This window comes from Mustela lutreola, chromosome 7 (assembly GCF_030435805.1).
Source record: "Mustela lutreola isolate mMusLut2 chromosome 7, mMusLut2.pri, whole genome shotgun sequence".
Classification (NCBI taxonomy): Eukaryota; Metazoa; Chordata; class Mammalia; order Carnivora; family Mustelidae; genus Mustela; species Mustela lutreola.
This window is the reverse complement of record NC_081296.1, coordinates 123,432,895-123,448,103: the sequence shown is the minus strand read 5'-3', so window position 1 is coordinate 123,448,103 and position 15,209 is coordinate 123,432,895. Positions and strand designations below refer to the sequence as shown.

The window sequence follows — 15,209 nt, the reverse complement described above, 5'->3', positions numbered from 1 at the left end:
TACACTCCTGAATAAGGTGACTTATTATGTGAGATGAGAGACAGAAGTTCCAAGGTGACTCCTAGTTTCCTGGGACGATTAACCAGGTGGATGATGGTTCCTTTTACTAATATGGGGGAACAATGCAGACCAGACTGTGATAGAATGGGAAATCCAAAGTTTGGTTTGGGATGTGTTCAAGAGAAGATGTCCACATTAGCCAAATGATAGTGGAGCTCATTAGCAAACTAGGGCAGGGATAAAAATTTGGCAAACTTTGGCCAGTAGATGGGAAGCCACGGGAATAGATGAGATCCCTGAGTAATAACGTAGAGTGAGAAGAGAAGATGGCCTAGGACTGAGTCCTCAAGAATATTTGAAGAAGTGCACAAAGATGAGCCAACAGAGAAGAAAGAAAAGGGAAGTCTAGAAAGGTAAAAAGACAGCAAAGAGCGCATAATGACATGAAAGTCAAGGATATGATTTCAAGGAGGAAGTATTCTACCGTTTAGAAAGTTGATGAGTGGGGTACCAGGGTGGCTCAGTCGGTAAGATTCTGACTCTTGATTTCGGCTCAGGTTGTGATCTCAAAGTTGTGAGATCGAGCCCTGCATCCAGCTCCTTGCTGGGCATGGAGCGCATTTAAGATTCTCTCCCTTTCCCTCTGTCCTGCTGTCTCCCCCACCACCTGCATGTGCACTCTCTCTCCCTCTCTCAAAAAAAAAAAAAAAAAAAAAAAAAAAGGAAGATAAAAAGAAAGGGAAGAAGTTGATGATAATAAAGAAATAATAGCTGAAAAACATTTAAGACTTCAAAATCAGGTTCAGTGCAGTGTGGGGATGAAAGACAGGAGAGATTAGGCTAACTGAATAGCTGGAAATTATCTCTAAAGGGCAGATCACATAAGGCAGAATCTAGAACAGGGTGAGAAGTCTAGGAATTTTTTTAAAGAAGGAAATAGACTGGAGGGAGGCCTAAAGTACAGGTGACCCAAGAGAGGCTGTGCTGAGAAACTAAACCTCCTGCTCACTGAGTTCTTTTACACTGAATTACACTTGGGAACAGACTGGTGTGAGAGGGAAAGTGAAAAAAGACCAAAAACCCCAGTGAGAATGAAACAGAGCTTCTGGAAATCTCCACTGACTGCAGACAGGCTCAGGCGTGGGAGTGTGGGGGGTGGGGAGCTGCACGAGGAACATGCCACTCTCACCTCTGTTACGGTGTCTTCCTCATCAGTATAGAGACAACCCTCAAGATTATGTCCGTTGGGTTCTTCCCATGGGACTTCTCACCCGCCCGTCCCGAGACAGTCCTGCACACACCAGGGAGGTGGGAATGACGCTAGAGGAACCCAGCAGAGGAGGAGAGATTCATGGAATAAAAGAAAAAACCCGGCATGACAGATGGACTGAGATCCCTGGAAAAGCCAAGGACAGGATTCAGAATTCACAAGGACTGCGGACTTTCTAACATCATAGAGGATGGACGTGGGTAAAAAGTAAGTTTGTGGATATGATGATGGAAAGTGGAAGGAATGCCTGACACCATTTTCTTCGTGAGGCACGAAATAAGATGTTCCCACTGAGAGCAAAGAAAGGAGCAGGTGGGCCGAAGGTCAGAAGAGGGTACAGGGGAAGTAGAAACTTTTTCACAGTGACTTAACTGACAAAAGAAACAAAGCCAGACTCCCAGTGAGGCAGTCAGAGTGACCATGAGTGAACAGTGCTACCAATCTGCCTGGTTTTGTGTGTTCCAAATCAGGGATTTACCCAAGTTTTCCTAATTCCTTCAGCTGCAGGGGCACCTGGCTGGCTCAGTCAGTAGGGCATGTGACTCTTGATCTCAGGGATGTTAGTGCAGGCCCCAGACTGCATGTGGAGCCTACTGAAAAAAAGACCAAAAAATCAGAGATGCTCATTCTTCCAGCCGCTTGATTTTGTTTGAGCCTCTAAAGCATGCTGTCCATCCCTCAAATCCTGCTTTTTCCTACAATTCTACTTTATACTGCTTTATTTCCCTACTAAAATATAGTAAAGAGTATACACTAAAGTATAGTAAAGAGGATATTCAGAGTAAGGAGATGGCTCATCTCTGTCCCTGCAAGCACCTACAACAGTTCTTTGCAAAAAGCACTACATAGACATTTTTACATTTAATTATTAAGTACACAAAATGGCTCTTTTAAAAATTTAGTTGTTTCCGTATCAAGTCTCTATACCTTGCATAATAAGAAATATTAAAGACCCAGAAATTAAACTAAAATCAGTAAGAGCCGCAGTCAACAAAATCTGTTAAAATATATCTAGTCCTATGATGAAGGACAGATGCTTTTTATCATCCTTTTGTCTCAGAAACTAAAGATTGGTGGCTCAGAAAATAAACTGCACAGCATGTGAATATGAAAATCAATACTGAATAAATACAGGCATCATCTAAAGACATATCTTACGCAGTGATTTAGCTTAGCACGGAATCAGATACCTCTTAGCCACATGAGAAGACATATAGAAATTTCTTTCTGGACATCTGCTGTTATGAGAGTCCTATGGTTTAATATAGCTTAACAGTTAATAGAGTTATTGTTCTGTAATTTAATTTAGTTACCAGTTTTAACTAATAAAATAATTATTTTAGAGACCAGATTCTCCATACATGAAAAAGTTAAAAATCAGTAATTGCCAAGTTAAAAAAATTCCACCAAGAAATGACTTAAATGGTAGGCAGCATTCACCTTCAGACAAAATATCCCATTTTGGAGGGCAACATTAATTTTTTTAGCATCTTTTAAACACTAAACCTCTGTTTCAACATGGACATGGTACTTTAATACACACTCAATTTTCATAATTCTTTCCTCAACTCAAATGTTTCAACCAAAACTTCAGGCATGTGAGATTGATCACTGAACACTAAATCCAGCTGCCCCATCAAGAGAACATGAGTCGATGTCTGGTAAATTGTATGTGTCCGTTTGACTAGCCAGGGGTGCCGAGATGACGTTATTTTTAGGTGTGTCTGGGAGGATGTTTCTGGACATGATTAGCATTTGCCTCAGTGGGCTCAGTAAGTTGTGCTCCTCAGTGAGGGTGAGCATCTCTTGATCTGCTGGAAACCTAAATGGAATAAAAGGGAGATAAGAAGGAATTGATCCTTTTCTCCTGCCTCATACTGGGATTTATACCATTGATTTCTCTGGTTCTCTGGCCTTCAGATTCAGACTGAACTTTGACCACTGGCCTTCCTGGGTCTCCAGCATTCACGGCAGACTGTGGGATTTCTTAGCCTCCATGAAGACATGAGCCAATTTCTCATAATTAAAAAGAATGTATGTTTTTACATATACATACATCTCTTGGTTCTATTTCTCTGAAAAACCCTGACAAATACAGTGTATATACAGGTATTTTATCTGGTACTTTCTTCAACATACCTCACCAAATACCAAAAGGAAATACATATCCTTTGAAATATTCACTTAAAAATTAAAAAAAAAAAGAAATATCCATTACTGCCATGTATAAAATGGTGACATTTACTGAAAATTTCTAAAATCCTTCAAGAATAAGCAATTATTTGATCAGACAACAAAAATTTTCCTGGGAAATATAGTTTCAGTATATTAGTAACAGAACAACTTATGTAACTGCTTTCAAGCAGAAGTTCACCTTAGGTTATTTTCAGACCACAATTACAGATGTTCAAAGTCCCACTGGTTCCTTCTTAACAGTCTCCTAAGTGCTAGAACTGATATACTTCAATGATAATTTCTCTAGGGGGTCTGCTAAAAACAAACAAACAAACAAAAAAAAAAAAACAAAAACAAAAAAACAGGCAAAACCACATGAAAGCCAAATAATGATGATGTATTTGGACATTGGCCACAGCTACCCAACTGTATCAACTGGAAAGTTTATAAATAAGCACAGTGTGAGGGATTGAGCACTGCACAAACTATGAGCTATCAATGTGAACCTTTCCACGGTTTCCTCTGGTCAGCCAACATCACTTTCATCCACTTCACCTTGTTATAAGTGAGTAAAAGTCAAGAAATGCTTAAGCAAAAAGAAAGACAAGTGATTTTTGCTTACCATCTCATTTTTTTATTACCAGCTTCTAATGTTTTTCTCATAATATGAACAGCTATTAATTAACAGAAGGGTTTCTTTCTTTTTATATTTCATGTAAAGCTTCAGAGAGACGACCAGGATATCATCTTTATTCAGTACCTCTTATACCTGAAAAAGGCTTAAGTAAAACTAATTAAAATATTTAGGAACTTAGTTGTATCAATACTAGTCTAACTGAAAGGTCATTTAAATGAAAAGTTGTTTTTTTTAATTTACCTAGGATTCTAAGACATATAAGAAACCAAGAAATCACACTTTCTCTGAAATTATACATTATATACATATTGCAAAAATATTAAAAATTAAATAATTTAAAATGGAATTAAATACATGACTACATATAATAAATTTAGGAACTAAGAGTTTCAAAAGAACACAAAAAACTGCCCAAATAAAGTTCTAGATTTCTTAAAACAATAATGTCTGTTATTTGTTATCTAAAAGCCAATATACTTATTTGGTAGCTACTAAAATAGGTGCATTTACAGAGGGTTTTTAAGGCAGTGAAACTATTCTCTATGATGCTAGAGTGGTGGATATATGACATTATGCACTGGTCGAAACTCACAGAATGGACAATACCATGAGTGAACCTTAATGTAAGCTACAGACTTTGGGTGATAATGCTGTGTCAGTATAGATGCATTGATTTTAACAAATGTTATCACACTGGTGGGAGATGTTGATATGGGGGAGGCTGTGTGTATGAGGGGGGAAAGGGTATCTGGGAACTCTCTGTACTTCCTTCCTCTCAATTTTGCTGTGAACCTAAAATTTCTCTAAAAAATAGTCATTTGCCTCAAAGATTAAAAACACTACCATACAAGGTGATCTCTCTTGAAAGTTCATGTGAAAACTGACCAATACAGCATTTTTCACAAATCTAAGAAAAAAAATTATTTCCAAATGCAGTGTTAGAGAGTCCCTGTCAGCAGTATAACATAAACTCTAGGGAATGGAAACAAAGGACAAGTAAACTATGCATATTTTGTGCCTTGTGAACACGGTACCTAGGAAAAGAGGAATTGTTCATTTGAGAAAATCTTAATGAGATACACAGAACATAACAACTAGAATGAAGAGTGTATGCAGAAGCTATACCAAAGTATCTTCTAGCCTAACATCACCATCTATCTCTTGGCATCTGTAGAACATGGTAAGACAGAAAGAAAAATGGAAAATCATGATTACAGAGCACTTGGTCCACTCATTAGCAAAACTAAAGTTGGACTTTCTAAGGCTAACAATGGCATTATCTGTTTCTCCAAAGAGCTGTTCTTTTTGGCCATAGCTTGTATAGCCAACTAACTTGACATTATGCCCATATAATAACTTATTTTTTTTATAAGATTTTATTTATTTATTTGACAGAGAGGGATCACAAGTAGGCCGAGAGAGAGGGGGGAAAGTAGGCTTCCTGCCGAGCGGAGAACATGTTGCGGACCTTGATCCTAGGACCCTGAGATCATGACCTGAGCTGAAGGCAGAGGCTTAGCCCACTGAGCCACCCAGGTGCCCCCACATGCTGACTCTTAGTGAGTACCTGAGAGAAACTGCTATAGAAAATATTAGCAAGGCACCTGGGTAGCTCAGTCGGTCAAGCTATCTGACTCTTGATTTCAGCTCAGGTCATGATCTCAGGATTATGAGATTGAGCCCCACACTGGTTTTCCTGTTGGGAGTGGTGCCTGCTTCAGACTCTCTCCCTCTCCCTCTGCCCCTCCCCTCAAAACAAAACAAAACAAAACATAAAAACAAAGAGAGAATATTTACTATGATATGACTTCTTTAAAAACATGGGGGAAATAATGTTGTGGATTATAGAACAAGTAGCTTATGTTTAAAAAAACTAAACAGAAGGAAATGATTATCATAAAATATTGAACTTGCTAATTAAGCTCATTTAATTCTGCAATTAGCAGTATTAGGATGGATAATACAGATGATAATCTTACTCCAAACCCAATGAAAACAAAGGGTAAAATATTTGAGAGAGAAAAACACATGGCAAAATGTATATACACTAGGTTTCCAATCAAACTTTAACCTTCTGGTGTTTTCATTTATTCTTGCCAAACTGCAGTGTTTTATATATTTGAAGTTTCTTGGAGATAAATAATTTACAAAGTGGCAATATGATGCCTTATGTTAAGAAATTAGAAAAACAGGGCACAAATTTTTCCCAAATACAGAAGAGTTGGAAGTGATTTAATTCATTTTTGCTTTCTGAGAGAAAATACATAGCAAGAGGTAAACAGTGGAGTCAAGGTCTAATCAATAATGATCAGCACTGACATAGTCAACAGCAAAGTCTTCTACATTCTAATAGTGTTAACAGAGATTTGATATACCAGATTTTTAATATCTAGGTAAAGCTTTAAAAAAAAACCCATCAACATAGTATAGCAATAACTACCTATGGTTGAAATTCTCATTGATTGTGTAATTTATCTACTTGCCCTAGCGTACTACTCTTTTACTGTATATTTTGGCAAGTTTTAAAACACTCCCTTTATTCTGGATATTTGATATAATTCATCCCATTTTTTATATCAAATTTAATTTTCCATAAGATCCATCAACTATTATAATTATGACCTCCATAAATACATTAACAAGGGTATTGATCTGTCTCTTCTCATTGGTACCAAATTGAAATCACAAGTCTTCTAAAACAATGTCAAGTTCTTCACCAAATTAACGTGTCATGTCTTCAAGATGGGTTTAATTTGTGCCACTTGATAACAACCTTTTCTGGATTTGTAACTGTTTCTTTCCACTGATTTGCTGCTTCCGTGTGATTACTGTCTTCACTTATCCAAATCTGTAAAGGAACAGCACAATCATTTAACTTAACATGAGAATGGCAACTGAATTCAAACAGTTAATTCCTTTTACTGCGAAAGGCAAGTGGAAGTTTGGTTCACATATTTTCTTTTTTTTTAAAGATTTTATTTATTTGAGAGATCACAAGTAGGCAGAGAGGCAGGCAGAGAGAGCGAGGAAGGCAAGCAGACTCCCCACTGAGCAGAGAGCCGGACATGGGGCTTGATCCCAGGACACTGGGATCATGACACGAGCCGAAGGCAGAGGCTTTAACCCACTGAGCCACCCAGGTGCCATGGTTCACATATTTTCAATCAAACGATCATTCCATTTTTCCAAATATATGTCAAAACACCTAACCTGTTTAGTCACTCGGAAGACTAATGTTATATGATCCAATCCAACTTCAAAATTTGATGTGAGATATTCTAAAATAATTTCTCCCAAAACAGTAATTAGTATCCTTGGTTATTCAGTATATCTAGAAGCTCAACTTAGAATTCATCCCAACCATTCAAAATCATTTTTGTGAAAATAAACAGAGACTAATCATGATTTAAGTTAAACTGGTAAGAAATACACATTTTTAAGCACATTTTAAGCTGTGATTTTAACTGAAATCTAAACTGTAACTTTAGGTAACAGATATGAATGAATCTGAGCAAAGTTCAGAGCAGAATGCAGAGGTAAGACTTCACACCGGCCTAGAGGAAACGAGGACAAGGAATTCGAAGCCTGAATGCTAACCTCAGCTTTAGCAGTAACAGGAATTAACTTCTCTGAGGCTCAGTTTCTAATTCTTTTAAATAAAGAAATTGGAGCAGGTCACTGATTTTCAAACCTCTTCCCCTTAATTTCCTGGTCAGAAGTATTTTCCCTTCAAATAAAATCCTACATAGAACCTAATATATGAAACAGGCAACACCAGCGTTCTTTGGCTGACATCAGGAGACTCTGAGACTGCATGTTTCCCCTACCACGGTGGCTCCTGAGAACCTAAGAGAAGTCACAGGAACAGATGGCCAGCAAGATCTCTTCCAGAATTGTAATTCTTTAACTAGACTCTCAACCAAGAGAGTGGAATCACCAAAAAAGTTATCATGAAAAATCACCTGTCAAGGAAATCTCCCATTCCATCCATACATGATAGCTGGGGCTTGAGGATATAGGAAAACTTTAACTGAATGCACTTCACAGGCCTCAAGGCCTTGAAAAGTATGCTACATATATGAATTCTTGAGTCCAAACTCCTTCCAAAATAGGAATAAATGAGGAACAACAAAACCATAATTTTTTTAACAAAGATTTTAGGTAAAATGCATGAAGAAGTGAGTCAAAGAATTAATATCCATCTTTGAATATTCACATACCATTTTAGGATTTCACATAGACTGCTAATGACATCTTGTTATCAAACAGAAGCTTTTAAACCAATGATATAGATTTTGGAATTTAAATGGGAGTCAAACAATCATTATTAAGATAAAAGATAATTAATCTACTCAGAGTAAAATAAACTACAAAGGAAGTAAGTCCCCATTGGACTGGCAAGTAAGTGTTGTTGTCTTCCACAGATTACAAGAATTTTTAAACACAGCAATCCAAACACCAAAATCAACTATCTAAATACCATCACGACCACTGCCAAAACTAATGTTTTCTAGGAATCTGAATCTAACATAATTCAGTTAATAGCATACAGAGTTAAACACTGAACATGAAACAGAATGAAGTAAGTTGGACATCTGCAGCCTTAAAAATTTTGATTTAATTACTTAGTGAATGTACAAATCAGAGAGAGAGAGACAAGCCATAAGAGACTCTTAATCATAGGAAACAAGAAGGAAGGGGGTTGGGAGAACGGGGTAACTGGGTGGTGGGCATTAAGGAGGGCATTTGATGGAATGAGCCCTGAGTGTTTTATAAGATCGAACTCCCTGACCTCTACCTCTGAAACCGATTATACATTATATATTAATTAACTGAATTTAAATTTATAATTATATTTTAAAAAAATACTGCATAGAAGAAAAATAAATAAATATTTAGCATTAATACCATTAACTAGTCAATGGTACTGAAAAACTGATCTTTCTTACAGTATTTATAGTTTAGAAGCTCAGAAACAGATTTATTTTAGATAAGAAACCTAACTGCACTGAAATTCCAACTATTTGTATTAAAGCAAAGTCTGACAGGATTTCACCTTTGTGGCAACATCAAATTTTAATTTATGGTGCTGTAAAATTTTACTCTTTTCAACTTCAATTTTACTCTATATTCCTTTTGTTAACCAAATGTTTCAATGCATAGAGAAGTCCAAAGAAAGGATTCAAGATAAAAACTCACAACTAACCTGCCCCACAAAATGTCTTCTTCTTACAGAGCTCCGACTGTAAAGCTTAATAAGAAAAAGAATTTCTTTTTCATTCTGTATAAGTGGAAAAATCATAGTTTCTCCCCACTTTACTCTTCCATTGGAGGCCTTCAGTAAGCGTGTCTTCTTCTTATAAATCAACTCTCCTGAACTAAACATTCCCACCTTCACAAAGAAACCTAAAAAAATAAGAAATTTTGATATGTAAAATTTTATTTTAAATCCCATATAGTGATATATACTCACATATTATATTTGGTGTGAAAACATATAAGCCACTTATAAAGAGCCAATGAGCTATTGGCATAACAGAAAAAATGCTGATAGTAAACTTTGTAATTTTAATCACACTTTACAAAGAACCACAGTGACCTCCAATGAACAGACTCTTCCTCTAACCTGAATGCCATTAAAGACTGGAAATTGTAGGCATAAGTAATGGTCAGCAGTAGGGGAGTAATACTCCCCTACAGTATTTTGTGTAATACTGAAAAGTATTACACAAAAGATAGGGGCCAACTCTTCAGAGAGCTGGAGGAATTTCCTTCCCAATTTTATGCAGGTAAAATTCTTTGATTGTGACTCCAGAAGTTAAACATATGCCTGCTAGAGAAAATCTATTCTTTAAATAAATTGAGCTGAAGAGCTTCCAGTAATGATAGAATAGTTGTACAAACTAAGCTTCCCATGGATAACAATGATCAACTCTGGGGAAAACAAAACAAAACAAAACACTGTTCAAGACCAAAAGTGGGGGCGCCTGGGTGGCTCAGTGGGTTAAGCCGCTGCCTTCGGCTCAGGTCTGATCTCAGGGTCCTGGGATCGAGTCCCGCATTGGGCTCTCTGCTCAACAGGAAGCCTGCTTCCCTTCCTCTCTCTCTCTGCCTGTCTCTCTGCCTACTTGTGATCTCTCTCTCTCTCTCTCTCTTCAAATAAATAAATAAATCTTTAAAAAAAAAAAAAAAAAAGACCAAAAATGGGAAGGAACTGGAGGAGTGTCGCGTCTTGCAAGATGGAAACTACACCGCTAACATTCAGGTTCAGACAGCTTTCCGCCTAAGCATCCTCCCCTGTCTGATGGATGCATGGCACCTACAGTTCAGGCACAAAGTTGTCATGGATGGAGCTGGAGCTGCAGAGCAGCAAGAAATGGAGGAGGGAACTTCCAGAAAGGAGGGAGCTGTAAAGTGGTGACCGAGGACAGACCATTAGATTTACAAGATGATACAGATCATGGATAATCCCAATCAGCAGTTTTGATTAAAGAAAGACACCTCTTAATGTAATGAACTGCATCTGCAGACTTCTACTGACATCCTCGTTCTTAGAACTAACCTACTATGTAGTCCTGGTAATTTATTCTTTTCATGCCAAATTGGATTTCATTTGCTTATTTTTATTTTATGATTTTTCTATCTATCTATATAAGTGGTAATAGTCTATAGCTATTTTTTTTCTATGCACTATCTTTTCTGTTTTGATATTGAGAATATGCTCACCTCGGAAAGTTACTTTTTCCATTGTTTCTCCTGCTTTGGAACAGCTTATATAAAATAGGAATTAGGGGTGCCTGGGTGGCTCAGTGGCTTAAACCTCTGCCTTCAGCTCAGGTCATGATCTCAGAGTCCTGGGATTAAGCCCTACATCAGGCTTTCTGCTCGGCAGGGAGCCTGCTTCCCCTTCTCTCTCTGCCTGCCTCTCTGCCTACTTGTGATCCCTCTCTCTGTGTCAAATAAATAAATAAAATCTTAAAAAAAAATAGGAATTAAATGTTCCTTGAAAGTTTGGTAGCCTCTATCAGTAAAGTCATCTTGGCCTGGTGCTTTTATTAGAGGCAATTCTTTAACTATCTACACATGGTTAATCATTTTATTCAGATGTTCTCCCTTTTTTGGAGCAAATTTCAACAACTTTTTTTTCTCTGAAAATCAGTTATTATATATAGATGTTCAAATGAACAGGCATAGTTTTAAATGGTATTATCTAATTCATTATTGAATCTCTTCTGAATGTGAAATGTTATCCACCCCCTTTTCATGTTTTATTTTTGCTCAATCCAACTTACTCTAGGCTTGTTTATTCTACTGATCTCTTCAAAGAAAAAGCTTTTGGTTTTATTGATTATGTCTTTTGCTGCTGTCTTCATAATTATCAACTTCAACTTTACCTGAACTCCTCACCTCTACTTTCCTTTTTGTCTGTTGTTGTTTTCCTAGCTTCCTGAACTGAATGGTCAGTTGCATTTATTTTCAGTCTTTGTAGTCAGAGTGGACATCCATTGCTTCTGCTGCCTCCCAATATCCTCTCTTCTTGTAGCGGAATGAGGGAGCACTCTTACCCCACTCTAGCCCTGGTAGAATGGATCTCAAATCCCAAGCTGTAGGAGAAGCCATGTGAACCAGGCCTACACAATACAAATTATCAGAACCCCTTCTTGTGCCCCAAGGCCCAGGGAAGGAAAAATGTATCAAAGGTTGAGTTTGGTATTTTAAATTTTAGTGTATCAAGGGTTGAGTTTGGTATTTAAAAAAATTTTTTTTAATTAAGTTTCTAGTTAGCAATACATTCAAATGAAGGGCAAACTAGGAAAAGAATAAATTTTCTAGGCTGGTGAAATATATCTAAGAGTCCTCTGAAAACACAACTTATCTTAACTGATGAGCTCAATAAGGAATGGCATCAAGTGAATAAAAACCAAGTGAACATGGATTAAAGTAGGCACAATGGCTGAAATTTGAAATCCAATAAAGTAATTTTAAGTTAAAAGGTAAGTAAGTTAAATAACAAAAGTAACTAAGATTTTAATGTCCGTTACTAAGAAATGCAGGAAAAACTACTTTTTACTAATATTTTCTAAAGATTCCACTTTGAGCCACGGATATACTTACTCAAAGCAAGAGGTGTTGAAGAGTTTGGAAGGTATTGTGCCTCAAGAATCTGTAACTGAATTCTGCTATTTACGGCTTGAAAACAAGTCCCCAGTTCAAGTTCTGCATGGCAAACCTGGATATCAAAAGAGTGCCATTTGTTAATTAAGAATAAGATTTGGGGTTATTTCAAAAATTTAGAAATAAAGAACTACAGTTAGAAGAAAACACTGCTTTTTTTTGACACACAAAAGCTATGGTCCATAAGATGGTTAGGAGAAATGTCATGGATTCTGAAAATCCAAGTCACACCAACATATCTGATTGTTCCCAATCAGAGCAGTCAGAAGATAATTCAAATTGAAAACAAATTAAATTCCCAAGCAGCTATACTAAAGAAAGTGTCAGCATGATAAACACCAAAGCAGCACACTTCCAAAAACACCTAAATGTATTTATTTGAATTATTTTTAAGAATACATGAAGCTCAATAAAAAGTTTCAAATATGAGAATCATCAATATATTTTTCTAATTGTAGACATGATAGTAGGTGCTACCCAGCTCAGAAGAAAAAGGATTACTACAAGGAACAAATGTGTGGGTTAAGAGCTGGCTTACTATGCTGAATGAGAGCCAGCCAAAGAAGAAAGCCGGCAAGAAGGGAGCTAGTGAAAGTGGAGGCAGGAAATAATAAGGAAAAGGTCAAAGAAAACCAGAGGCAAACAATAAAATGAAGGAGAAACAGAGAAGGGAAAAGTTAAAGTCTTTGTTGATTAAAAAGGAATGCTACTGTTCTTGGCATTTTATTTTTTTTATTTTTTATTTTTTAAAGATTTTATTTATTTGGCAGAGAGACAGAGAGTGAGGGGGGGGGGAATACAAGCAAGGGGGGGGGGAGCAGGCCCCCTGCTGAGCAGAGAATCCAATGTGGGGCTCGATCCCAGGATCCTGGGATCATGACCTGAGCTGAAGACAGACGCTTAAGGACTGAGCCACCCAGGTGCCCCATGTTCTTGGCATTTTAAAAAAGTAGATTAAAAAGGACATTACTTACTATTTACAAAACAACAAGAAAACTATGGATAAAATTTTTTATTATGATTTTTTTTAAGATTCTATTTATTTATTTGACAGAGCGAGAGACAGCAAGAGAGGGAACACAAGCAGGGGAAGTAGGAGAGGCAGAAGCAGGCTTCCCACTGAGCAGGGAGCCCAATGCAGGGCTTGATCCCAGGACCCTGGAATCATAACCTGAGCTGAAGGCAGACGCTTATCAACTGAGACACCTAGGGGCCCCTTATTATGGTTTTGTACCCACAATGTGATCATACTTATGAAAATACCTAATGGTTGCAAAACTTCCCTTAGTGTTACACACCTGTAGTACTCACTCATACAAAACCGAGCAGTGTTTAGCAAAAAGTTTGCCATTTCCAACTCACCAGTGTCATTTCGGAATTCAAATTACTTACTATGTTCCAGGATATTAATTTAGATCATGAGAAACTATTCAAAGTGGTTTTCAATCTCCCAGTCACCAAAAAATTAAAATTTTAATCAAGCAGCAGGTATATATTAAGTGTATTTTTAACGGGCACAAAACTGTGGAAGATATAAGATATGATCTCTGGTCCTGAATAATGTATCACTTTTTTTGAAGAAGACTTTCTAAGCCTTCCTTGAATTGTTGTTGAAAGTGAAAACTTATGCATAATTGGAGGAAACCATGACCTGTGATGTTGGACCATATCTCCTTGGCGGGAGCACTATATAGTCGAGCTAAGAGGGTCGGTCCTGGAATCGGTGCTTCTGTTCAAATCCCGCCTCACCAACTACCAGCTGGAGGAAACCAGGCAAGGGCTTCAGTGTGTTGGTCTCCACGGTAGGGATACCAAGAGCAGAGAGCTCCGAAGTTTGGTGTGAGCATTAAGTCACCTAACACCACCTCCCCTGTGTGGTTGAAGTGTCTTCTGCACGAGAACCTCTTGTGCATTGTTCCACACAGAAATCTGGGTTCTCAAATAAATACTTCCATTACTATTTGTCAAGGTCAACAATTCTGTACCGAGGAAAGCATGAGCTTACATGATAGTTCTACTGTTCACAGCGATGTAGTTATCAGTGTGAGTCTGGCTCTGTCACTTTCACAAAGACTACCAATCTTCCTTCTCGACACAGGAAACAAAGCCTACTACTTTTGCCTTAGCCAATAATATGAAATATTCACCCTCAGTAACGTAAATTCACTGGTCCAGTAGAGCTCCTAAGCTCTTCCTTCAGGCCACCAATCTTTTTGTATGCCTAGCACCTAGCACAAAGCAGATATACAAATGTGTGTAAGACCTCTAATACATGACATTATTTGGTGGAAACTCAGCCATAATCATTCATTCAGATTCTCCAAGGCAGATAAGATTAGAACATCTCAATTCCCCAGAAAATACCTTTGCTGAGTTATCTTTTGATACACTCTCCTAGACTTTAAAGTGTTACTATATGAATCAACCACCTGAATAGTATATTTGTGCCCTCTGTAAAATATGGTTGCAGATTACTCTCTATACCACGTTAATTAAAAAAAAAAAATGCAAGGTGACAAACTCCTGTCACAGTTAGAAATCAAATCTGCTATATTTCAACAGAATATAAAAATAATCTAATATGGCATGCTTTCATTCATCATTTATTCTTTCCTACCTACCTATGTACCAGTATTCAATGCCAAGAATAAAACAGACCCTTACTAAGCACAGTCAAATATAAAGAAAACAGATGGAAGCTAGAGGCTACTTTTGTTTAGAACAAGTAACTGAATTCTAAGTTGTAATAAATGCTATACAGGGAACACACTGGAGATGGAGACAGAAAATAATACATAAGAATTAACTACTAAAAATATCATTTTTTGATTATAGAAATCTTTTGGTTTTTGTTTTTTAATCCCTAACTTAATTCCCCTCTAATTCAGTGGTTCTCAACCAGGCTTGCACCGCCGCATCACCTGGAAAGCTGAGAAGTACAGATGCTTGTGG

General features: G+C 37.3%; 1 protein-coding gene across 2 annotated transcripts in view; it reads right to left on the bottom strand.

Annotated features, from left to right (window-relative positions):
- Positions 1 to 4,056: 4,056 nt before the first annotated feature.
- The window catches only part of TC2N (tandem C2 domains, nuclear), a 42,255-nt gene continuing 31,102 nt past the window's right edge, over positions 4,057 to 15,209 (bottom strand). For both annotated transcript variants that reach the window (XM_059182480.1, XM_059182481.1), the window contains 3 exons: positions 12,198 to 12,312; positions 9,289 to 9,488; positions 4,057 to 6,930 (listed from right to left, as the gene is read on the bottom strand). In XM_059182480.1, coding sequence (XP_059038463.1) covers positions 6,820 to 6,930; positions 9,289 to 9,488; positions 12,198 to 12,312 — 426 coding nt within the window. In that variant the 3' untranslated portion in view covers positions 4,057 to 6,819. The remainder of the gene's footprint in view (positions 6,931 to 9,288; positions 9,489 to 12,197; positions 12,313 to 15,209) is intronic.